General features: G+C 38.3%; 2 protein-coding genes across 2 annotated transcripts in view; both read right to left on the bottom strand.

Annotated features, from left to right (window-relative positions):
* Positions 1 to 354: 354 nt before the first annotated feature.
* Positions 355 to 5,299, bottom strand: cln8 (CLN8 transmembrane ER and ERGIC protein). Its single transcript, XM_034675185.1, has 3 exons — positions 5,190 to 5,299; positions 4,071 to 4,691; positions 355 to 2,662 (listed from the first exon to the last, which is right to left on the bottom strand). Exons 2-3 carry the CDS (start codon positions 4,608 to 4,610, stop codon positions 2,336 to 2,338), a joined length of 867 nt encoding a protein of 288 aa, XP_034531076.1. The 5' UTR covers positions 4,611 to 4,691; positions 5,190 to 5,299; the 3' UTR covers positions 355 to 2,335.
* Positions 5,300 to 14,382: 9,083 nt separating this feature from the next.
* dlgap2a (discs, large (Drosophila) homolog-associated protein 2a) overlaps positions 14,383 to 26,111 on the bottom strand; it is a 421,050-nt gene continuing 409,321 nt past the window's right edge. Inside the window, 5 exon segments of the mRNA XM_034674608.1 lie at positions 14,383 to 14,589; positions 14,735 to 14,887; positions 21,628 to 21,719; positions 21,817 to 22,256; positions 22,422 to 22,510. Coding sequence (XP_034530499.1) covers positions 14,383 to 14,589; positions 14,735 to 14,887; positions 21,628 to 21,719; positions 21,817 to 22,256; positions 22,422 to 22,510 — 981 coding nt within the window.

Genomic DNA, 26,111 nt, shown 5'->3' with positions numbered 1-26,111 from the left:
GATAAATGCATGGATGAGTTTTTCTGCATCCTGCTGAGACATAAGTCCTTTAATCCTGGATATATTCTTAAGGTGATAGTAGGCTGACTTTGTAATTGTCTTAATGTGGCTGCTGAAATGAAGAATTATTAAATTAAATTAAAATAAGAACACTTTTTACACATGCATAGGCAGGAGAGGCAGAGATAAGACATAATTTCATCCACAGGTCCTGCCAAAATCCACATACAATAACATGGTCCTTAGAGTAACTTTGTGTGATTTATATTCCTTTTCTGCCCCCTACAGGCAGATTTTCCTTTACTCATCCTTTTTCAAATTCATGCAACCCATAAAACCAAGAAACACAATATATTGTATTAGAGAAAAACATTTTATTATTTTAAGCTCTACTTAATGCATCTCCCAACAGAAACAGGAAGTTAATTCTTTGGGTATACAACACTCATTCTTCAAGTCAATTCCCAACCACCCTGTAATGTTAATTCAATTCTGTTAGAAGATAATAAATGCAGAGTGAAAATCCAACAATATCTCATATTAATACATTTTGAAAGTAATTGAGGTCAAATAGGAAGACATGAACACATTTCATTTAACTTCTTGGCATTGTATCTGAGCTTATATGATGCAGAGCAAAGTACTAGGCGCTTTACTTAACGGAACAAGGAGTAGCCTCTTCTAAGTTATCTTGATGATTCACAACACAAGCCATATTTATCTGGATAATGCAGGTGAGTAAAACAATGTGTCTCTCTACATCAGCATGTGTTTCTGAAATTGATTCAGCACTTAAACAGATAAATCAAAACCTGAAACCTGATTTTTGTGAGAAAACCCCAAAAATGAAATCTTAGATGTCATACACTGCAGTAAAGTCATGTACCCTTTGGTATTTGAGTACACCCTCAGGACCAACTGACTGCATTGCATTATAAATTAACTAAAGATTAAAAAAAACACAGTTAATGCTAGTAAGAATGAAACGTCTAAAAATCCTAGAGCCTCGATGTGCAACTTTAGCATCTGAACACTGAGAAATATGCAAACTTGTAGCAGAGTGGTAACTGAAAAAAAACCACTGTACACATGATACAAGACAAACACAGTGTAAAGATTTACAGTTCAATGAGGACACTGTGTAAAAAGAAATATTGCTGAAATTGTGGTGTATCCTATGTAGACGAAATCATGTACTTAAAACAAATAAAATGCAGCTTTATTTGATACAAAATACCAGAGTCCTCATGATCGAGCTGACGCTTGTTTTTTTGTATCAGTGCTGCTTCAGTTTCGCAACATGACATCTCCATTTTTTACAAAAGAGCCTTTGTGATGTTGACCACGCCAAGCTTTGTCCACCAACAAAGGAGATTCTGTTGAAGGCCTTTCCTTTCATGTCACCAGTAAATATTTCCCCCTTCTTATGGAAAGAGGATTCACAGTTAAAAAAAGCAGCCCATGTGACTTAACACGAAGAGGCTGATCTAAATGTCCACTTAGTATTCATTACCTCCAAAGAGCAACCTCTACAACCTTTAAACTTAATCTAATATAAATGCATAAGCGATCCAATCAGTGGCTAAGAACTGCGTCTGGAGTAAAAGCAGGAATGAGGCTTTGATGACAAAGGCCAAATTATTGATGTGGCTGTTGCAGGGTTATTTTGTTATGTCAATGCATGTTGCTACACTTCTTTGCCCAAAGGATCAACTGGGCTGTCAGTATCAGCAGGAACAAGAAGCTGTGGTTATACACAGATACACTGTATATGGAGGAATGCCTCATCAAGCATCAGAGGATAAATACTGAAGATGAACAGAGTTATTCAACATTGTGCAAGCGTTTCTTTTAACTTAATTAAATAATTCAAATGAATTACCACTTCAGTGATTTTTCACAATAAACATGATATATAATTTGTGGGTCTGAATGGTTTTCTCATGTGAATATTTCACCATTAAGAAAAAATAACCTATTATGTGACTAGCAAGGTGGATATGTTGCTATACAGTGTCCTGAAGCTGATGAAAACAAGATAGACCCCATTCCACTGCTCTCCATAACCACAGCTACCTTTCAAAAGCTGAGCTAAAGCGGAGTATGAATCTATGCTCCCAAAAAAGGGATGTGAAGCCCAATATCAAAAATCTTTTATGATGAAGACACTTCCCTTGTAACAAAACTGACTTGGGGTTCTGTTATATCAAAAAAAAATCAAAAGTAATCCGACTTTCATTATCGCAAACGTCATATCACCCCTTCATCAGAAAAAAAATTAAAAGAAAACCAACTTTGGCATTGTTAAAAAAGATAATGACCTCATCAGATCACCTCAGCTGTCATGAGGCTTGACAGAAACCGCAGACTGACCCATCATTGAGCCATTTACAGGTACAGACTTGTTGCCAAAGTTCCAGTCCACTGGATTCAGCAACTGCATAGTCTTCTTGTGCGTCCAGATGGGGTTAATGATAAGTGTGAGCAGAGCAAGGCCAGTGAAGAAGAGCAGAAGTGGAGGTAAGGCCACATGGGTGCAGAGCTCTCTCCAGTGTGTCAGTGTTATCCACCACATGTAGTATGTGAGCACCATGCGGCAGTGGAAGGTGTGGATCATCACCCATTGGTTGGCTTTCCAGAACAGGGTGTGGGCCCAGCCAGCCTGTCAGAGGGGGGATAAAGATTTAGAGAGGATTTTGCATGGGTTTGAACAGGAATTGTTTCATTTATCAGAATCAGAATTAGGGCTGGGCGATAATTCAATAATGATTATTATCGTGACATGATTTTTCTCAATATAAGTATAACAGCTGTTCGATAAAAATTTGATATATTTAAACCTTTAATAACAAAGCCAATCATGTTGCAGGGTAAGAGGAAAGTTGGCTTAAAGACCTTTGGATCAGAATGTAAACACAGCTGAATAGAGCGACAGCAACAAGGAAAAAACGCAAAACCTACCATCTCAAAGCGGAGTTGTTAGTCTAACACTGTGCTGACTCGGCGTTAACTATCAACTTAATACACTAATTGAATGTACTTTCAGGATGTGGGTACATAAATCTGATTATGCAAATGATCTCAATCTGAAAAAAATAAGAATCTACAAACTCAAACTTCACAAAAATCTCATCTTACACTACAGACCTGCTTCCTGTTAGCACTGCCAAAAATGAAGGATTTGAGAACCTTATCAGGAAACTAAATCCAGACACAATCTTACAAACTGTATGGTTTCTTCAACTTTCACTCAGGAGCAAAAATCTGACTTTACATTTAAATGAAATAATGATTAGATTTTTATCTTGATAATTATCAATCTCAACTGATATTAAAAAAAAATATTGTGGCAACATCTTTTTCAATATCGCCCAGCTCTAATCAGAATCAAAATCTGGATACCTTATTTTTCCATGGGGAAATTTGGTCATTACAGTTGGTCTTACACACAATAAAGTAAGAGTATTGGAGTACTAACAGGAAGTAGAGAGTACAATAAGAAGTAAATACTAAATTAAAATAACAACAAAATATTTTTTTTTTACAGAAATTCAGAATAGATTAGCTGAGAATTGAAAGTGATACACAAAGAGCAAAGCGGTAAGGATATTAAAAACATTAAGGATATGGCACAGAGTATTGCATAGTAAGAGCAAGTTGTTCACCGGTCAAGATCAGATTGCATAATACTGTTGTAAGGGAGAATTAGCCAGACAGTGTGTGATACAATTTATTCTAAGTTTTTGATCTTTGTTGTTAAATTTAATATGGTCAAATATGTGAGTAGGAGGAACAGAGAAAGCTCACTCTATCAACAGAACTTCCCCTTTTCAAAAAGGGTTAACTTAATCTATTACAAATCACAAGAAGCACGAGACAGAAGAGGAACTGAACCTAGTGACACTTCCAGTATTTAAAAGGTAGCAAACAAGACTGTTAGATAAATGTCAAGAGAGCATTTGGAAAGAAAATAAAACAAACAATAAAATGATTAATGCAATTATTGCACATGTGATGCAAGTAACAAAGTGATGACAGTTCTCAACACAAAAATGCTGAAAGCCTCCTACCTTAAGTAACATCCAGGATATACAGGTGAATGGTGTGCTCATCTCCAGCAGCAGAGTAACCATGGGAAGGAAGTGTCCCAGAGAATCCCACACCACTGCCCCTGCATATCCTGACAGCGCAAAGAAATGATGCGTCGCCAGTGGGAGGTCAAAAGACCGAAATATCACGCTGGAGCCATGAAGTGCAACATTCTCAAACACAAAGAAACCTGTAGCTGTGAGGACATTAAACCACGACCAGTCTTCTTGTCCCCTCACCCTGTCTTTGAATAACACAGAGTCCTCAGTCAGGGTCCTTAGACCTGCCACAGAACTCTGGATCCCAAATGCTGCCCGAGTTGCAGCAAGGTTCCAGAAAACCTGCTCCTTAGCTAGCAGGGACTTGTAGGTACGTGATAGAGCCACAGACAGGAGGTGGGAGAGGATGAATATTCCTGTGTAGAAGGCAAAGCCCAAGCCAATAAGCTGGAAGCGGTAGTCCCATGAGAAGTACTTTGCACTTGGCTGGGGCAATGGGCTGGTCTGCTGGACAGGATCCATGGTGTTTAAGGGGGGGGGGGGGTCAGGCTCATCTGAAACTGTGAGCAATGACTGGTGAATGCATGATGAGTGTGTCCCCACCTACAACAAAAGAAAGCAGCTGAAGAACAGAGTGACAGCACATCATACACTTCATACACAAGCTACACACATAGCTATTATTATAAACTCATGACACGTGTGTCTAGGCTTAACTTAATTATACATTTAAAGGTTTAACCGAAGGCTACTCCATTTTGAACGCTTGTAGCTGCATGGACCATGACTCTGGACCTCAAACAGTTATGAACTACATTTCCCTTCAGTTGAACCTGATGAAAAAACATAAGCAACAGAACACCGAGTAAACACGTTGTTTTACTCATTTAAGTTAGACTTTTACAACTCATTCATTTAAAAGCATGTGTTCAGAGTCAACTTCCTGACTCAACCTAATGTAACTGTGCTGGAACCAAAAAATAAGCACAAATAGCAACCTCGACGACAAAGGAGGAACAGAATGAAGCAAAACAACTTAGAAAGATGTCCAAAGCAGTCATTACCACTTTCAACAAAACAGCTAACATCTGTGATACATACCGTACTCCAGCTCCTCTTCTGAACTCGGTGTACTGTTGTTGTGGTGCACGGGTTACAATGGTTACAACAGGAAATTTCACATCACAGGACTTCAATTGGGTCATATGATCTCCAGACCGGAAGTAACGCCCACTTTTCACGATCCGGACATCCCATTGGACAAAACCGGTCTTCTTTGGAGTAGCGGTTCCTCCTATTGGTTGTGTTCTAAATCGTTGTTAATGTGCCTGAAATAGAGATATTTTTAACTAAGAAATTATAGTATTTTTATTTACAGTCTATGATTATAGTCTGCTGTAATATAATCCTGTGCCTCTAAACATTCGATATTCATAAAAACAGGACTATAAAATCCCCCCTCCCATATTTGTTGTTTTTCTAAATGAATTCCAAATATACCTAAAATCATTGAAAATAATTAAAGGACCAAAAGCACTTAAAATATACGATTCCCTAAAATAATTCCTCACTGAATTGTAAAATGATTCCCTCTCCTTACTCAACTTATTTAATTATTTATTTTCTATGTATATATAATTTTCAAATTTATCTTAAGTTACCAACTGAAGCTGTATCTGTATCCTTAATAATTGTTTATGTATGATGCTCCTTCTGAATGTACCCATTGTCTGTTATGTACATCTGTAATAAAGTTTTAAAAAAAACCCAAAACATTATACACAAAGTAGAGAACCAACGCTCTTTATAAATGCAAGGACTGGCTTGGTTTGTGAATCCTCTAAATATATTTAGATGGACATGTTTTGCATTGATGGAGAATAAATGGTTATATTATTTTTTACTGTTTATCCCTTATTTGTGTACACGTAGCAGGAATATGATTGGGTTTACTGTACACATCCTAAGTGCTTCAAAAATAAATACATAGACACATCTTCATAGGTATGATGGTTTAAGGCCTAATTACCTTCCTAAGTATTGCTTAACCCTGACACACTTTGTGATTATAATGGAAAAAAACATTGTGAGAGCCTTATTTAGAATAAATAAAAAAGATTATTTGCCTTAATTGATGAAGAAAATGCAAGGCAGTTATCAGAGGCATCTATTTCCTACTGAGAGTGATGTCAGAACCCAGTCCAAGCCACTTCATCTACCACACAAACAAAAAACAGGATTGAAATTCTGATTACATTTCTCATTTTTTCAAACTAAATAGGTTATTGAATCAAAGTCTTGAAGCCATTACTAAATGGTGATGTACCAGAACTGATGACACACTAACTTCACTCTATATTAACATAAAGTAGGTAGCTTTCTTTAATTAACAACTGATTGTTAATTGGTCTTATCATAATGATTGTACTGAATGGGAAAATCAATTTCAGTCAAATTTAGTTCATTATGTTTTTGGTAACGAAGAGGAAAGAGATGCTGAGTATTCTAGAATCTTTTAACTTCTGCAATGCCCTCCTCTTCCAGCAGAGGGTGATCTTGACTTGTACATTTGTGACTGCATAGGAGACTTTTAGATCTGGTTCTACAAAGTTTCTAGTGGATATGACCTTGCTCTAGTGCAGGAGTTCCCAAAGTGGGGGTCGGGACCCCCTGAGAGGTCGCGGGACACTAATGGGGGTCTGCGAGATGTCATCCAGAATGTTGTTTCCTTAAATTTTTTTTAAGTAATCTAAAATTGCAGTTTTTATCCACTACTTTAAAAATATAGACAAAAATAATAGCTAAATTTGAAATCAAACCTTGCAAAAAAAAGAAATATAGTTTTCTACCTTTCTTTGTTGCCAGAAGACTCCTGCGGTTAGGGTTATTTAACAGTTAGCATCAGCAGCAGCAGAGTCATTCATAACAGCACAGGAAACACAGCTACATGTGCATGTAGGTGGGCAAATTGTCTGCAGATCGATTAAATTAAGTATGAAGCAACAATGAATCACTTGAAGGGACAGTGGGGGTCGCAAGTCTTCTGCACCTATGTTTTGGGTGTCGCAGGCTGAAAGGTTTGGGAACCCCTGCTCTTGTTTATGATTGGCAGCTAAGTGGCGGATACATTTTTGGATATTATAAAAAAAATGAACATGTGGACTGAATTAAGATGTAAAACCAACTATTTCTAACTTCAAGGAAAAAGTAAGTTATTTTCACTTACCTTTAAAGCACTGACATTTTGACTTTTCACTTAGCAGGGGGGACGTATCAGAAAATCAGCATGGTATCTGCTGTTGTGATGCTATATTCTTCAATCAGATGAGTCTTATAATAGAGTAGCTCAATGTTCTGTTATCCTGAAGAAAATAAGTTTTCATCACTGCAGTGTAAATGGTAAATGGACTGTGATTATAGCACTTTGTCTTCCGATCACTCAAAGCGCTTTTACATTACATGTCGTTTTCACCCATTCACATCAAATTCATATACTGACGGCAGAGGCTGTTATATCATATATTGAAGCACCAATCAGTTTGAACTAGTCCTATTCCCACACCAATGGCACAGGACCTGGTATCCCAAGGGACAACCAACTCTACCACTTAGCCACTAAGTGTATCTGCATCCCAATACATTTCTTTGATACAGATGTTTTTTGATCGTGGGAACTGATCTGAATACTTATATATATATACTTTTAAGTGTTTTAAGTGTTTGTTTGATTTGATATTTGTTCTGTTTGAGGTATTTGTACCCAAAGGTGAGTATTCATAGACCTTTATTGGTTATGGGAAAAACACAATACAAGTAGAAATAATAAATGTTAAATGATATATAGTTGTTAAAATATTACATAAAGTTAAAGAAAAACATATATTTTTAGGATGCTAAATGCCAAATTATTGCTCACAAAGGTTATGTATTTAACCAAGGGCAGTAAGAGATACGTGTATCATGTTTGACAGTTGATTCAGAGCTACTTCTTTCTTTATTTTTTAAAATGTATTTATTCAGTATATCATATAACATTTCTGTATATATACCAGAGTTAGCCAAAAGGCTAATTTCCCTCTGCGGTCCCTTGCCAGATGTTAAAATCTCTGCTATTTTGGTTTGCGGCATGGAAATTTAAAATGCATGACATGTCAACAGCTGGTAACAATTATTTCTGCTTCAGAAGGAAACTACTACCACCGGGGATATTATTGGTATAAAGAAAAGTAATGGAAAGGTGTAAAAGTTGTTGCTGATAAAATTTAGTGAAAATCTTTCAGAATTCTTAATATTGTAAAAATGTACACATAATCATTCTTCTTGAATTTAGAGATTGACTTTTCAAAGTGAAGAGAGGCACCAAACATACAAACTTTTCGAACTTTTTCTCCAAAAAATTTAATTGCAGAATTATTTACACTTGATGACCTCAGCAATGAATAAACTACCCGAAGAGACAAAATCTTTCAATAGCTCAGCTAGTAAAGAATGGGGGGAAATGCATATGTTTACGCTAACTACTCAAATAATATAAAAATAAACCGATGATACAATAACTTACGGTGAGATATCACACTGAAAAATGCATATGTAATCAACTTAAATAAATACAGAACATATCAGTGGGACAGTGCCATGATTTTATAAGAAAAAAAAATCAACAAATAAGCCTACATTCAGAATCAGTATTTCGCATGCCATCATATCAGCTTATAAAACAACCATAACAAAGTAAAAATGACAACAAAACATGAGCAAATGCAGAAAATAGTTATGTTTCAATGAGGCATATATTATATATTTATTTATATATCTTTATATTTCTTTACAAATAATGAATATTTGGCATTATATTCATCCTCACTATAGATATGATATACAAGAGATGAAAATAGTTTTAGCTAAACAACTACTGTTTTCATTTTATCTAGTAATTATAGAGTGGTTTCACATTCCAAATTCAAGGAAGTGGTGTATCAGTTTATCTTTCCACGGCACAGGTACGAAAAAAGTCCCCTCGAAATATTTCACATCATGGGTTCTAGAGTAAAGCAGATAGACAGTAGTACCATAGGCGAGGCCACAGATGTTGAGACTAAAATGGCAAGAGTGTGATCAGAAATGGGAAAATGTTGGCAAAGGCAAGGATGTTTTGCTTATCTGAACTTGATGTGGGATATGTTGTGATGTGGAGTTGTGATTTTACAGTATGCTGGATCATTTGAAAAAGATGGCACTTGTACTTAATTGCTGCCCTCATGGTATTAAATGTAAAACTGGTGCAATTGTCTGCAATTTGGGGTTTGCAAAATGTTTTGGTGGGTGGGTTTGGTAGCTGTTAAATTACTATAATCTTATAATGGAATAATCACAATAATTGTTTTTTTGACAAGTGAGGAACCCTGTAATGCTCACAGTATCACATACACACCATTAAAGTGAACCTTAGTGAAAGGGATACAGCATTAAAAAAGGAAAAAAGCAGACAGATGCCCCTGCAGCTGTTAATACAGTAGTGTGTCCATACCTAGTTGGACAAAAAGAAGGAAAAGCATGTAAATAATGAAAGAATTCCCAACGATGGGAAGTATTTTCACTTGGCATTAACATAAACCCAACTGCAACTGCAGTGAGATTTTGTTCTCCGTTTAAAAAAGCTCTGAGAGAAAGTTGGTACCAAGGTAACATCTGTTTTTCCTTCAAAGAAAAAGGTTTTCAAAGTAAATGTATGAATACTGCAAACCCACTTCCAACCTTGAACTGAACTGCCGTGAATTTAGTTAAGTGTGTCTCAATTGCACAAATCCTTCCCAACATTTCTGCTCACTCCTGACCTCTGAATATGATTTTCCACTTTACATTTAAAACATTTACGCTTCAACTAGAAAAGCAATCACATGAATGTCTTTCTGAGAAAAAAGAGATGTGCTTTAAACTGAAGTAAGGCTGAGGATAATTTACTTTTTCACAGCCCTGATCGTATTGCATAAGGGAGAAACTCCTCTTTGTTTCAGTAACAGCCTTCAGAGAAACTAAAGTAGCTCAGATTGACAGAAACACATCTTATGCCGATGCTTAAGTTCTACAATATAGGCCACTTTTCAGCACTACATTTATCAATACAAGCTTTGAATGGCTCTCTGCTTGATCTCACCAAGGACCCCAAATCTTATATAAGCTGCTTTGCTTAGTCAAAGGCAAGCTGGAAAAAAATTAAAAAAAAAAAACAGCACAGCTATCCTCACAACCTTCCAGCTACACAACCACAGACAACAAGAGCAGTTTGGGGCTCAGTGCGGAGCTCTCGTCTCCTCTAAGCCAGCATATGTCAGGCCGAGTCTGTCTCTCTGCCGTCTGCCTGCCACCGTGGCAACAGCAGGGGAATGTCTCCGCTCTGCCAATTGCCTGGCATCAGGTGCTCAGACACTTTCCAGAAACCTGCTGTCATGTCCCTGCCTCTGGAATAAAAAAATCTGCAGTAGTATAGATGGCCGTGTTTTGAAAATTTGTATTGTCTTACACTCAGCAGAGGCCAAAACCCAATGTGTAATTTACACATTGTACTGCAATTATGAACTGACTTTGGTGATTTGCTCGACTTTGCTCTCTGAAATATGTTGTCTGAGTTTTGCTACAAGAAATTTCGATGTTCTCATGTTCTCTGGTATAGTAAAAGGTTGGTTTAAACACTCATACCTGGAGTCATGAAGTGCTAAGAGAAAAAAAACGGACCAAAATGATAACGGTTAAAAATACAACCTTTAAAATAAAAGTAAATTATATTCTCTGATATGATATCTAACATACACTTTAGTGTGCAGATAACTGGTACAATGAGTATTGGTATGTGTGCGTGTGTGCGTGTGTGTGTACGTGTGAGTGTGTGTGTGTGTGCGTGTGTGTGTGTGTGTGTGTGTGTGTGTGTGTGTGTGTGTGTGTGTGTGTGTGTGTGTGTGTGTGTGTGTGTGTGTGAGAGAGAGAGAGAGAGAGATTCAGGTCAGGCCACAGTTTGGTAGTAAAAGGAAAATCAAGCCACACTGACCCCAGATTTACCCTCTATTTTCTGAATATGTCATCACTGCGCTACAAAAAGAACATCCAACACATACACACCGTCATCAAAACACACATACAAATACAAATATTCAAAAAGAAATGTTAACACTGCTGTATGATAAATGTCCCTGGTCCTGCCTATAATGAACACTCACACAATTGCTCAACTTATGATCTCTTAGTCATAAAAATAGATATTCAAGTGATTTATTAACAGCTGATTGTGTTGCATTGATTGTTTATCTAGTACTGTATCTTTAAATAAAAAGCAGCACCTTTTAGTTGGTTAGTTAGTTGGTTTAAGTGTAAGGTTTTTTACCTACAGAATTCAGTCTTTAAGTCTGTGGTTTGAATAAATCATTGTCAACACAATAATAAGTGATGTTCAAGTCACTGGTATCAAAGTTTGACAATGCAGAGCAGCAGAACCTTAACTCAAGATGAGTTAGCAAGAGATTAACTCAATTTACCGAGAAATTACTCTGGAAGTAAAACTCATAACTACTTCAGCTACAAAGGCCACATAATCATAGGTGTTATACTTATATGTATATATTTCATAGGCCCAGCATGATATGGCTGCACCAGCTAATCGTACATCCTTTAGTAACTGTGTTATGTCATTGCTAAGTGCTTAGCTAAGTTCAAACTAACGACTTGCTAAAAAACGTTTTGGCTAGTTGGCATTGGAGTAAATTATATGTGTGACAGAGCTAGCAATAGTCACACAGTTTAAAAAGTGTCAATATCTGACTATGCTAAGCTAGCTTGAACATCTAACCCACTGAGCGGTGTTGATATATTTTCATGAAAGTAATTATTATACATCTTAACTGATAAAATCATTAGTCAAACACATTTTTCATCACTTTTAGGAGAGATATATATCAACCAAAAAAATGCTCTTTACTCCTTGATCTAAACGTGTCATGTATTAGCATGCTAACGTTACTTTGTCAGTTGATTTTGTAAGCTAGCTACTGCCTTCAAATGGGGTCGTGTTTACAGTGTTAACAAGAAAACATATGAATGCCCCGTATTATGACATTGTAAGTCAAAATTTTCAGAAAAGCTTTGAGTTCACAGGTTGTGACATGCCTGATGATATTTTCAAAGAATGGCAGAGTCCATGGCATCAGGTTTTATTTACATTAGTCATTTTCTTTGAGGCTTTGAAACATTTGGTGAAAATGTTGGTTATTCTACAATGTGTAAAAGCGTACTACAACAACCTTCCTTTGGTCAAGCAGATGTAAGATTATATTTCCAGTAGTCTCATCTTTTCCTAGTGTTAGCATAAATTTGCTTTGTTAACTGTGCTAATGTGAACAGACAACATGGCATCCATGTTCCCGTTGCCTGTAGCAAGGGTGTTCCAATTCAGTAACAACTTGACTACCAAGCCTTTCCCGTACATGACTTCATGACTTTACGAGTTCCATTTGAAGGCAGCATTAGTTCTCAAACTTTCCACAACCTCACGTTGAGAAGAATTAAGCTAGGTGACAGTTATAACTGCCAGTAAGTAGACTATATGTAACTGGATGTGGAATTTTCTACTTTGTGTTGAAGACTTCTGGGAAGTCGTATAGGAAGTAGGTTTCGTTTGAACTTATGACGAGCTGGTGCTATTGCTACATCTCAACACTGTGATGGATATCAAAGGCAAATAAAAATATCTAGCTAACTGTATCATGTCAGCACAGCCACAGAGTTCTTATCCTGTTCCTCATGTACTTCCTTTCAACAGGAGATGAGCAAAATTCGTGTTATTTTGGACTTCCAGCTTGCATCTCTGTGGAATAACTTTGCCCCACTTTTGTTTCAGTGTTTTGCTGCTCTCCTAGAGGTAACAAATGCTGTTACATAACTGCTTCAGGAGACTGAAAATAACACAGAACTTTTCAAGATGTACTTAGTTCAAATAATTTCCTGGGTAAAAGCAACTACAATAGAGATAGTTTGTTCATGTTTGGCAGTTCTTTTTCAATCACTCCTCATTAACTCTGTCTGAGGGGCTGAGCTACTTGAAAGGGCCTGAGAGCGATATATTAGAGTAAAACACAGTAGTATGGTTTTGTGTGATCAAGCTACTGTATACTGTATATGCAACAAACTTAGATTTGTGAAAAGCAATAGAGAGGGCAGGCAAGCAGTGAACATGAGGGAAAAATAACTAAGCAATGAATTGTCTTCCTGCTCACAATTCAAAAATACAACAGTACTATTGTGAACTTGGTTATGTACATTTCCCTTAAAAATAGAGAGAATTGTAATAAGTGCATAAGTGCATTAGTCTACACATTTTGATCTAAGGAGTTATATAAACTTTCATAGTTTTCTCTACTGCATTGACATAATGTAAATGTTGGCACAAGACTTGCATGTTTTCGGCTTCAAGTAAATGTCAATATTTGAAAGTTGGCAATAGGAACATGAGATATATATGAAATGTGCATGTTAATGAGCTGACAGATGTCATTCTTCCACCAATCCAGACCAAGAAAAAAGTTTGACTACAACCAGATTGGATAGAAAGCTGCATTTTTCAACACTGACCTGTCCAGAGCTTATAAGGGCTGCCTGAATAACCTTTAATGGGTGATCAGTGCCACATGCACATAGTTGAGGTATTTCAAGCATTGGCACTTTTTAAAGTTTTAACTTACAACAATTGTGAGATATTTAAACCTGTAATTAACATTTACCTCACAAAAGACAAAATAAATAAAAAGAAAGCCATAATTCAACTTTAAATTATTTAAAAACACTGAAGGGTTACTAACTTTGACCATATTTGAACAACTTGAAATAAATAGAATTTACTCTCATTTACTCGGTTTTAGCTCAAAGGCCTGGTTGCTGGTAGGTTTTCAAAGCTGCACTTTTTAAATGGCACTTTGCAAATGCTGAAAAACTACAGACGTAGCCATCCAGGGCATTGGATGAGCGTGCTTGTAGGCTGGGTATCACGCTCAACAGTAAACCAAGGAGAAACCCAGCCTACCCATGTCAGACATACATTTCTGCTAACACTTGTTCATGTAATGGGAGAAGAGGCTTGGCACATCCTACAGACCAATGGTTTTTGGCGATGGGCTCTGAGGATGGCTATCGAGATCAGACAACAGATAGGTAAAGGAAGAGTAGAGAGAATAGCAGTCTAGAAAAAAGGCTAGTTTTTAAAGTTGTTTGAATGTGGGTGCAGGGAGGCGTGCTGGCCCCCGACCCTGTCTTCTCAAAGTCTAGTCTGAGCCTCGGGAATATAGATCTCAATGCTGTCTGCTCGCTCTGAGGCTGAGTTCTGCCGGAAGGAGGCTGCCCGCTTGGCTGCCATGAGCCGCCGACGGGCCTCCTGCCGGTGCCTGTCTGGGAGGTCCAGGGATTTCTCCCTTTGTATCACACTCTTCTGTCGAACTGTCTTCTTTGGTACAGGAGGTTGTGGCTGTGTGAGTGTGAGAGAATAATAGAGAAGTATATGAACAACTTAAGTAGATAAGACTTTGATTTTATGAGAATCATTTGGAAAAATAAATGAAACAAAAATTAATATCTTAAACCTGTCTTTCAGTGCAGAAGAAATCCACTACCTTCTTCTCTGGGCTGTCAATGTTCCTCCAATTGTTGTTCTTGATCTGCTGTAACTGATCAAACTTTAAGGTGACGTCATCGATTGAGAGCTGCAGCAAGTCCCAGAACCCAGCTAGGTCCTGAGAGGTGGGCCGCGGCATGGCACTGGGGTCCTACAAAGGCACAGAAGTAAAAAGTTGCATTAATATAAGCTTAATATCTGTGTTGACATTAATAAGAGAGCCAGACTGTCAGGTCAGTGCCTAGAATATGATACATATGCATTCATATGCTTGAGCACAGATACACACTGTTGTTGTACTTCAGCTCTGATCCACTAGATGTCCTTATCAGACTTAAGATGGGCATGAAAACCAGCTTGGGGGAAATGAGCCTTAAGGGTTATTAACTTATAATGGGGATCGGTCTTATCTCATTTCCACAAATAAGCTCAGGAACAATACAAACAATACACTCCACTTTTATAAATCCAATTTTTCTCATCGCCCAACCTTGAAATAAGCAAACATCTGATTGATGAGTGCCTCATTGTCCATGCAACTGGTCTGCATCTGCCGTTGGTTGCAATTAATCATAAGATGGTGTGCCAATAAATAGTGTTGATTCAGGAATTTAGAGGTCATTTCAAAATAAATATCTCAAAATATTTCAGCACCCCTTTTCTCATGTAATCTGCCCTGACTTGATTCAAATAGACTATTAAACTACAAAGACAAAGCAGTGTGAACATTCGTTTTCCAAAATATTCCAGCTGTAGGTTCCCTCCCTCCCAATTTCCAAAGCTTTTACATTTTTTTTTAAATTTATGCAGAAAACAACGCTCTGTGATTTATATTTTGTTCTAAAACAAACATCACACCCATTAAACTCTCAACATTAAATATCAAAACAAGGCGATGTTTGCGTTCTGTTTACTGCGTGTGGGGCTGGGACATGATTAAAATAATGTTGATTTCTAGAAATAATCTCAAACAATATGCGTGATTATCATTAATATGTCTTGAGAAAGGCCAACACAAATATTTCATTGGAAAAGGGTTTTTGAGCAGAATCAACTACTTGCAATTACTAGACTGATCTATGTATTAATAATAGGCAGAGACTCCACAATGGTTTCATCATAGAAGGAGCTCTTTATTCACCTCATTCCACAATTTATTCACAACCTTTTATTCAAAGTACTGACGATAATACCAAGGTCATGGGTTTGCTCTGTGTCTGGCCTATGGACATTTCAGAGCTGATATTGAATGGAATTTTTCCACATTCAAAAACTCAGTCCCGAGGAAAATGTTCATTATAAAGCTACTCACCTCACGTGCGTCTAGATGTTATAAGCTGAGTATTTGTCAGATTTACATCCACGCCCTCTTATGTGCTGACTTTTAATTCTTCTTGCATATAATGATGAATTCATTGATATCATTGATGTCATTGGCAACTAACTGTACTTGTAATTTAGAATTAAAATCTATTTGCAAAGGTTCACGTTTATGAACCATCTTTGTTGCATATTTTCAGGTTGGAAAGAGTCCTCAAATATTCTAACAGTAAAAATGGAATGACATTTTACTTAAAGCTCCTGTGAGGAACTTTTGGTTTGTGTCAATTTCTGCACCCCCTGTGGACGATACGATCTTTGCTGATTTTGTCCTGGACATGTGTAATGAGTGTCTCATGACAAAAAATGTCATCCTGCCCTTTTAAAACAGTCAAGTGTATCACTTATGGAGAATCATTGCCATGGAAAAATGACATAGCCTGACACCTACCCCCTGCCAGTGGTTTCAGACATTAAAAAAATAACAATTAAGAAATAATTACACCTCTATTAAACAGTGTTAATGGTATTTAAGGTCTTAAAGAGACGTTGATATTAATTTCAGTCTGTTTTGCAACCAGCTAAAAACTCCTCACAGTAGCTTTAAGTAGAAGTCAAACTATCAGTCTGTTTATCTACTGAATTATAAGTTTAAAGCACTTAATAAGAAATGTACTTCAAATACTGAGTGCTGACTTACTTTCAAGCCTTGGCAGTGAGGATGGAGGGAGTAAAGATATGCCCCTCAAATAATGTGAAGGCATATCTTCCCAAACTAACTATTATAATACAACCACACCAGCATTACTATGTGAAGCGATTTTAACTCTGCACCCATTCAGGGTGAAGTTATTGAACATTTATGCAGCATCTTTTGTCAACATTGCACTTTGAAGATGGTCCCTGCACACTCACTTCAGAGCAGGCTGTGCATGGAGGCTTGTTATTACAAGCCAAAAATAAAGACTTAATGGATTGTACCGAGTAAAAAATGGCTGCCAATGCTGCAACAACATTTTCTTGATAGCTTCCTTGAAATAAGATGTTGTACTTATTTCAAGGAACTTATTGAGAACATTTGGCATGAAATATCTTGAAACAAGATTTATATTGGGATCTGTCAGGACAAGGTAGCTTATATGAAGGATAATGAGATTCTTTGACAAGGAATGAGGGAAATTAGCTTGTTCAGATTTAAGTTTTGAAGGGTAGAAATTGTCCAATCAGCTGGCTGCTAACAGTTGACAAAAGGCTTTTATATTTTTTGTGTTTTTTTTTCTTAGAAACTGTTGAAAATACCATTTCAGTATTCAAAGTACTGATTTCCAAAACTACTCAATAAATGACACAGAAAAAGCTCAGTTACAGTAACAAGAATAAATATTTGTTACTTTCTACCCTTTAATATAGGTTTAGTAATCATAAATGCTATGATTGGGTTGACTGTAAGCAAAGCATTAAATTTATTATTAGCAAAGTTTAAGCTAAGCTCTATTTCATGCTATATTTCGGTTTCTTCCACTCTGTCTCAAGAAAAATTGGAAACTTTCGCCTGCAGATTCAAGATAACAGAAATGTTACACCTACTACGATAACACATCCGTGTTCAGACGTGTCGGCTCAAGAAGAGACATTCCCACGCTTTAAACCTCATGACATTTAGAATATGTGGCTGCTGCTGTCTGATGGGCCTGACAATTTACAGTATGTTGGCAGTGCCTGGTGTTCCTGTGCTACAGAGTGAGTCATTACAGAATCCTCATGTTACAAATCCTTGTATCAGATGACATTTACCAAAATGGACACAAGTGTATAAGATAGTGTCAGTGATTCCACGAGTTATGTTCAGAGTAACCTTATCTTATTTTTTAAACCTCAAGCGGCTCGACTCAAGCTTAAAAATTAGCATAATATTCCGCAAGAGAGTCAAAGTTTTATTTGTAAAGTGTTATGAGATTAGTATAATTCTCCTTTGTACAGCCGAGGATTTATCAAAATGACTGCATGTTTCAGATATCATGGTGGCCATCGTGTATGGTAAGCTGGGAACAGATCCCTTACCTTATCTCTAATTACAGAGGAAGCGCCTCAGCACTTCATCTGCTTTTCCTGACCTGTGAACTGATGATGTTCTGCAAACTGTCCCAGAAGTCTTGAGGCTTCAAATTTCCCAAGCTGGCAGATTAAGGAGGAGCCAGTGAGTTTTAAGCCCTGGCTGTGACAGTGTGTGTTTTTAATCCTGGGATACTCCCAAAGAAGTGTTTGTCTCACATTTCAGAGCTTATTTAATTCAAGCTTTATGAAAGTCAATCCAGGAAGTGGAGGGAAGCAGGCTGAGAAAACACAATTAGGCATGCATTTAAGCTTATAATTTAAGGGAACTGAACAAATGAAGCCACAATATAAGGGTAGATAATTTCCCTTACATGTAAGGTATGTTGAGAAATGATGCAGCATTTTTTAATGCAAAAGTTATTCAGTAAGCTTGTATAACTAGGTGACTTTCAGAGGAACAATGTTATAAAGGCTGGTTCATTGTGTCTTCTCCCCTTGCAGCTCTCACTCCCCCGGACTGAGCAGTTTCTGCTGCATGTTGCAAAAAAACAGCAACACTATCTCTCATAACTCTGCGCCAGCTTCATTTGAAATATTGGGTACTTGGCTTGGATCAATAACAGGAGTTGTGAACAGTGCAAGAATATGAGGCAGAAAGCCCTGACCCCGTGTGTGTTCCTGCTCTGGATGAGCAATAAAAGTGGCTGGTGTCTGGATCTTTGGGTCTACTGAAACAAAGCTTTGGCTCAGTTCTCATCCTCCAGGGACAAAGCTGCATCAAATGCAGCTATCTATGTTTGTGTATTGTTCTTTTCAAAATGTTCTGGTCACGTAAAAATGTGAATATTGATCCTTAATGTAGAAGCTCTCCAGGATCAATGATATTCAGGGAGATTTGTTTCAGTTTGTTAGTGTCAGTTAAAGCATTAAATGTGTGTTGAAGGTTGGAGGAGGACACATGGAGTGTGAATCTGTAACTAATGATAAAAGTTAATTTACAGCACAGCCTGTATGTTTTGACTTTAATGCTGTGTGCCCTATCAACTATGTCAGTCTCATTTTTAAATACTCCCTTGAAATTCAGATGTGATGTTTTCTGATTTAAAAAGTTGAGCCGAGTCTCATTATTTCAATTTTGATTGGGAGCTGACAAATGGGTTACAAAACTCAGTTTGACCTAAATGTGACTTGACTGCTTAGTTGGTCTGTGATGCCGTGAAAATAACAAAATCTGACTTTTGTACGTAGCCTGAGAAATGATTTATACATAAAAACATGAGGAAGAAGAGGTAATAAAAAAGTAGCTGGTTAGTTTCCCTTATGTTGTTTATCTGTCCCTTTGTCTTATGCCTTACCATTCATTAATTATCATACAAAAATCTGAAGGGCTACATTTAGACCTATTTCTCTTGATTTCTAATGATCTGTGTTGTAGCAGTTCAAAAAGTAATGAGGTTATCCGAGCAAAGGTATTGTGTCTGTGGGTTCCATCTTTTGGTATTCACAAATAGAAAAGATAATCTGATAATATCTAAGTTAATATAACATTTGCTCCAGATGGAGTGATTCATTTGGACAAGAAGCATTCCATGAGTGCTGATTTAGAGTACAACAGCATTGTGACTTTTAAACAGGGCTGTCAAACAATTCATTTTTTAATTTGCGATTAATCACAATTTTAATCATGTTTTAAGATCAAGCATTTTGCATTTCAAAACAGTTCTGAAGCCTAAATCAACTATGTAAAGCAATTCTTAGCAGCGTCTTGATTTGAGAGTCAAATGAATGTATTGAAATGTATGCCATGATCCAGACTTTTAGATTAAGTAATTAAATAAATGCTGCACTGCTACACCTGTGTGTTCTCAATCCATGACTTAGAGGTAGAAGACAGCTCTAAAATGCTTCATCTGTGTAATATAGTGTTTATTGCATTTTTTTCCAAAGCAAAGGAATGCAGTGTCCAATCATTATCAATGTGGGGATTATTGGTTAATGACAGAATTTACACTTTTCAGGAGTTCCAGTTTGGTTGCTCTCGGGTTTAGAGAGGTCCTCTATGTTTGAAACTGTGGTTCCCCATTTACAGTGAGGCATATGAGTGGTCACAACATGCCAACCTAGGGACATCTTTTTGACTGGAGTCTACCTCAGTGTTGACTTGCCTGCAGTCAGTTACTAGCCATTTAGCAAGTGCTGTAGGCAAGTTCTCTTCTTTGATTCTGTTTTGTCCAGATGTCTGAGGGGATTCACTCCAAAGTGGCGCTCTTCTGTCTTGTGTGTTGTGGTTGTCAGTTGATGTCAGTCTGACTGGGTGTACTTGTCTGCTTGGTAGCTCAAACTACACAGTCTTTGGTGGTATCTTAATTCTGTTTGACACAAAGTGTATTTTACTTTTGACATGTCAGCTGAGCTGTCTGGGAGTTTTTGAAGGTGAAATGGGCAATTCAGACAGGAATCATTGTTTTTTCATCACGGTGACAGCAGGAAGAAGGAAGAGGCTTGACTATGGAATGCCGAAAGGGACAAAACAGCATGCAATAAAAAATAAATAAATAGCGTACTACTTCCGTGCCTAAATTGCATTGCGATTAACGCCTTAATCTTGTTCTTCTTAGGAGCCTATTTTAACACCTGGCAAGGGACTGCAGATGGAAACTAGCCCTTTGGCTCACTCTGGCGTATTTACAGAAATGTGAATTAATATGCATGGTCCTTGTTAGTGAAAAATAAAAATAAAATAAAAAACACCTCAGCATTGACAGCCCCACTTCTAAACATTATATATTGCTCTGCCCAGGTGTTTTAACTACTGTCACTTTATAGGTCACAGTCATTGTCAGAATGTAGCAAAATTTGCTCTGCTAAAGAAGACATATTTTTTTAATGTCTGTAGAAGGTATCAAAGGAAAGCAAATAAGCCTGGACATCAGTGTAATATAATATTTTGTAATATTAGCTTACAGAAACATTAAAGAAGAGCAAAAAGCTAACACTGACGGTTCAACATTGCCTTTGAATTCCAAGGCGGTCATCATTGCGGAGGAACTAGCTGCTAAGGCAGAGCCAAGTTAATGGTTATATGGATAGAAATGATCTAATAATGCTTTTTTTTTTCACATTTTACTAATACACTGACGCACTGTGGTCATCATAGTCATGCTAATATTCAGCGTAACAGCAGTCCCTCACGTGTTGTATTTGAAACAACATACGCAAGCATGGCATCTTCTATTTAAACAAGATCATTGACACACAGGGATCAAAATCACCCCACAACTCAGCCAGACCTATGTAGAAGACATGAAGGCATTGAAACATTCAGTTAGGATTACATATTGATTCAGACCAATCTAAAATCACACAGTCTCACACACACACACGCACACACGCACGCACGCACGCACGCACACACACACACACACACACACACACACACACACACACACACACACACACACACACACACACACACACACACACTCACATAGTCCTGCTCTTTAATAGGCTTCTTACCAGGTTTTGCTGACACAGCCAGTAAAATTGCTGGAATTTCTGAGACATGAGCAGCTGAGCACTTCCAACTGCACTTCGGATTTTGCCCAGGACTGAAACACACAAAGTATATCAAGTCCAGCACACACACACATTGCACATTAGTAAAAAAAACAAAAACATCTTTAATTATGTCTGTAGAACACTCACTTTCCTCTGACAGGTCATTCTCCTCAGCCTCTGCCTCCATCTCTTTGCACCAGCCCTCCATCCTCTTGGTCTCTGTGTGCAGCAGCTGCATAAACCAGCTCCCATCCCTCCGCATAGAGGGAGACGCCCTACCCGAGTCACCCGGTGAGGTCACACTGTCCCGTGGGGATGGGGGTTCCAGCTGCCATGTGGATTCACTGGTGGTCTCCCTGGGACTGGGAGGCTCAGCAGGGGTACGGTAATCCTCACGGTAGCTGAAGAGGCCCTGGGTTCGGACTGTTCGAACAGCTCCGTACTGGGTGGGTGTGCTGGGCTCTGAGTGACGCTGGAAGCCCCCACCAAACTGCAGGCCCTTGTCCTCCATGATGGGGAAGCCCTCCAACTCCAAGTCAGCCTGCACCGCTGCAGTAACACTGTTGGAGCGCTTAAACCTGCCCTGCCTGAGGTGGAGAGACATAGAAGAACACACACATTTACTCACAGACCACACTAGCAAATTAAAGCAGAGACATTGGGACTATGTTTTTTTATAATAGTGAGAGCACAACTTAAAGATTGAAGTTTTCTAATTAAAAAATCTTAAAATCCCCAAATCATTATCTCACCCTTTCTTGTCGTCCTCCACCTGGATCCCAACAGAGTGGTACTCCCGTGAGCCTTTGCTTTCAGACTCAGAGTCCGTGGCTGCTTCCACCTAATGTGAAGAAATGAGACAAACCAAACGCGCTTCTCATTATGTGAACATTTCCCAGCGCTTCTGGCTTTATTGGTTTGGGACCGGACAGAGCGCCTTGACTGTGCATGGCCTGTCAGAAAGTAAACATTGTATGATTTATGGAGGCAGAAAAGGCAACAGGATGAAGAGGTTTCCTGCAGAGGTTTTGATATTTCAAACAAATGAATGAGGCTGTGCTGTAGGATATATTGCAGGGTACAATAATTGTTCAATTTAATGACAAACATCCATGGCTTCTAGAAATCGCTGCAGTAAAACAGTACATGGAGCAAAAAAGGGGAAAGAAAGAAACGTCTTGTTGTGCTATAATTTTCAATTATGAAATCGTTTTTACCCTGTGGGCAGGACTCTGCTAGGTCAAAGCGTTGCTAATTTCTATTTTCATTCTAACAATGGGTCAAATGACTGTGAAACAGGAAGGGACACAGTTGTCAAAATGAACCCACAGAGAGTTATCACCTGATGCTGACTGGGCTCTGCTTCAAAGAGGTTCTTGTGTTTTTTGGGTTGAAAGCACATTTACTGTTCTGGTTCACTTCTCTAATCAGTATCCCTCTGAACACAGAATGCATCAGATCTAAAGCTGTGTTCATCCTCGCTGTGCTACCCATCTTTCACCATACCTGAAACGGAGGAATTTGGCAACTTGCTAGTAGCTAGCAGCATATAGTTTAAAGCTCCTGTGAGGAGTCATTAGATGGTTATAAAACAGATTACATTTTATATTGATCGCTCTATTTGAGCTGCAAAACCAAACAAGACCATCAGCATCAAGACTGGCTTTTCCTGTATTGTTATTTTTGAAGCCTGAAACCTGCCACAAGGTAGGTGTCAAACATGACAATTTACAGCAAGCCTTTTTTCTACAGCGAAAAATTTAAATTAGGGATATGTCTGACTGTTAAATGAAAGAAGGATCCAATTTGGTAAAAATGCTACATCAACATGTGCAAGACAAAATCAGCAAAGATACAGGAAGTGCCGCTGTCCATAGGGGTCGCCAAAATCAACACAACTCCAAAGTTCCTGACTGGAGCATTATTAAGTTATCTATGCATACTCCTCTGTGGTTTTATCAACATAGACATTATATCAATTGGTCAAGTATTTGAAGCTACACCATAGTTACTGAGTGATAGATTAGGCAACACCAGTGCATAGTATGAGGAGGGGAAAGAAAAAGGACTCCTGTAGGTCCCTGCCTGCCTGTGATCTTGATCTAGCTGAAGTCTAGAGATGCTTTTTCGCTGCCTGGGCCTCTCCCCGGAGTCTTGTGTTTCACTGGCTTTAAGGAAACACTGCCACTGCTCAATATGTTTGCTGTGCTTCTGTTTGTAGCTTTGGTTCCTCCAAGTGCTCATCTCCTCCTTTTTAATCTCTTTGCTTTCACCTCTCGTTCTCTAGCGTTCACAATTTCCTGCAGGCTTATGGTCCCCATCCTTTTCTTTATTTTGACATTTTAAGCCTCTCTTTGTCTTTTTTTTATTTCTGTATCTCATCTTTTGTGTCCCCTGAGCCTTTCTTTCAGTGTGACTGTACCAGTAATGATCTGCAGATGCAACAATAGAGGTAGATGCAGGCAAGTCTCACGCATTGGGCATGAGACACACGCATTTCAACCTGTTCACACGCTCGCACACCTTGTATTTCTCAGGCATAATAGTTACTAGGGCCGCGCCAATCAAGCTAATCAAAAAAAAAGAAAGAAATATAGCTTCCCAACAGCAAATCAAAAAATAGCATCATTGTATCCGGGTAAAGGATGCACATGCACAATTGCAGACTGACCGACGTATATTGGAAGACGCGGGAGCCCCGTATAAAATGTGTACAGCAAGTCATCTTATCAATTGATTTCGTAGGCTTTTTACTGAACGATGTTACTACTTTTTCACAAAAATAAAAAGAGCTAGGGAGAGAGTAAGAGAGAGGGCAGTCAAAATTGTTAAGGTAAAGTAACAAAATACAGAATCTCACTCTGAACTGAGTTAAAAATTTAAGAGCCCTGTAGATGGTCTTCGTTCAATAAAATAGAATGGTAACACACTAAACTGTAACACATACCTGCTACACATTAGCATGATAGTATTGTCACTGTGAGCATTTTAGCCTGCTTATGTTAGCAATGCAGAAGATCAAATGGCTGCCAGTGTGGGTGAATTGAGGTATTCCTGTAGGACAAGGAGTGTAACAACATCCTTTTCTGCCAGTATTATAGCAGGAATCATCCAGATGTGTCCATAGGAGGCTGACATTCATTAATTTAGGGTTCAATGTCTTGCTATGGCTATGTGAGTGAGTAAAAGGCACTGGTTGAAAACAAGGCGTGCCTCTGTTGTGGAGAAATGTCAACCCTTCCTTTGGTGTAGAGTGGTCAGTATTAAAGTTGGGGAATGACATTTTTGGAGAGCCATTTTGTATTCTGTCAGGCCGCTTGGGAGAAGCTGTTAGCGGGGAGGAAATGAGTGTGGATCAGCTTGCTGAGGTGACCTCCATTACTTTGTGTTAGAAGCAGAGAGCAGTCCACCCCATGAAAAGAGAGAGCTTCATGTGTGATTGATGAGGACTGAGGGAAGACGAAAAACCTTGAAAGCTGTGAGATTTATACCCAATACCCTTACCTTCTCTTTACATGTTTTGGTACAAGAAACTTGACTTACACATACATAATAATACACACACTGCATCAGTTATCACAGTCACGACTTCAGCACAGGTGTGCAAACTGTGAGCATCAGCAAAAACTTGAACCACTTTGCCTTTCATCTAACACACAAACACCACCTGGTGACTTCTCTTGGCCGAGGACTGTGTTTAAGGTTAAAAGCTTTGACTTCCTCTCTGTTCTACCCCATTAAAGCTCCAATTAAAACTATTCCTGTAAAAAAATCAATCAGTACAATGGACCACAAACAGGTCTTAGCCTTGCAGTATCACAAAAAGTCATTTGAGATGGCTCTAAAGTGGCCCTCAAGGACTAGGGAAAGTCGAGACAACACCACGTCCACACGATCAAAGATTAAAGATATGTTGACCTCCGCTAAGATAGGGCTATCCAAAAGGAAATGGCAAATCAATACATAGACAGTCTAATTCAGGTTAATTATACTTCCAGTAGTAGGTGAGCCAGACTGATTGGCCCTATAATATGATGTCCATGCAGCTGTAGCACCCAGCGATATAGATCAATTGCAGAGTCAATTTGTCCAAAGCGTTCCCTAATGCAACACATTTTTGTAATCTCATCTATAGCTGCTCAAATGGTAGCTATTCAAAGAGCGGCAGGCAACAACATGGCCCTGCAGTTATATGGAACAGCCAGTGAATTGAAAGCAAGGGCAGCATTTGTTTTCAACACAAAACCGATGCTTGCTGTGAAGAATCAGACTGCAGCAATTCTGCCGCCAGTTGAGATTTACTGTGCGAGTGCCAGGTTGTATTTCTGAAATTCTGTTGCTGCTCCCCCTGCAGCCTGGTTCAAAAAACGGCTTCGGTCTACTTAGCTAATTTCTCTATCGGCACACACTGTACAGGGGGGGAATGATTTTCTAACGCAACG

This window comes from Notolabrus celidotus, chromosome 22 (genome assembly GCF_009762535.1).
Source record: "Notolabrus celidotus isolate fNotCel1 chromosome 22, fNotCel1.pri, whole genome shotgun sequence".
Taxonomy (NCBI): domain Eukaryota; kingdom Metazoa; phylum Chordata; class Actinopteri; order Labriformes; family Labridae; genus Notolabrus; species Notolabrus celidotus.
This window is presented reverse-complemented; position numbering and strand designations above follow the sequence as displayed.

Excerpts from the sequence above, each read along its gene's own strand:
- cln8 (XM_034675185.1), bottom strand. The coding sequence starts at position 4,610 with ATGGATCCTGTCCAGCAGACCAGCCCATTGCCCCAGCCAAGTGCAAAG. Across the intron at positions 2,663-4,070 it reads TATCCTGGATGTTACTTAAG|GCTGGCTGGGCCCACACCCT; the intron begins GTAGGAGGCTTT and ends CCCCTCTGACAG.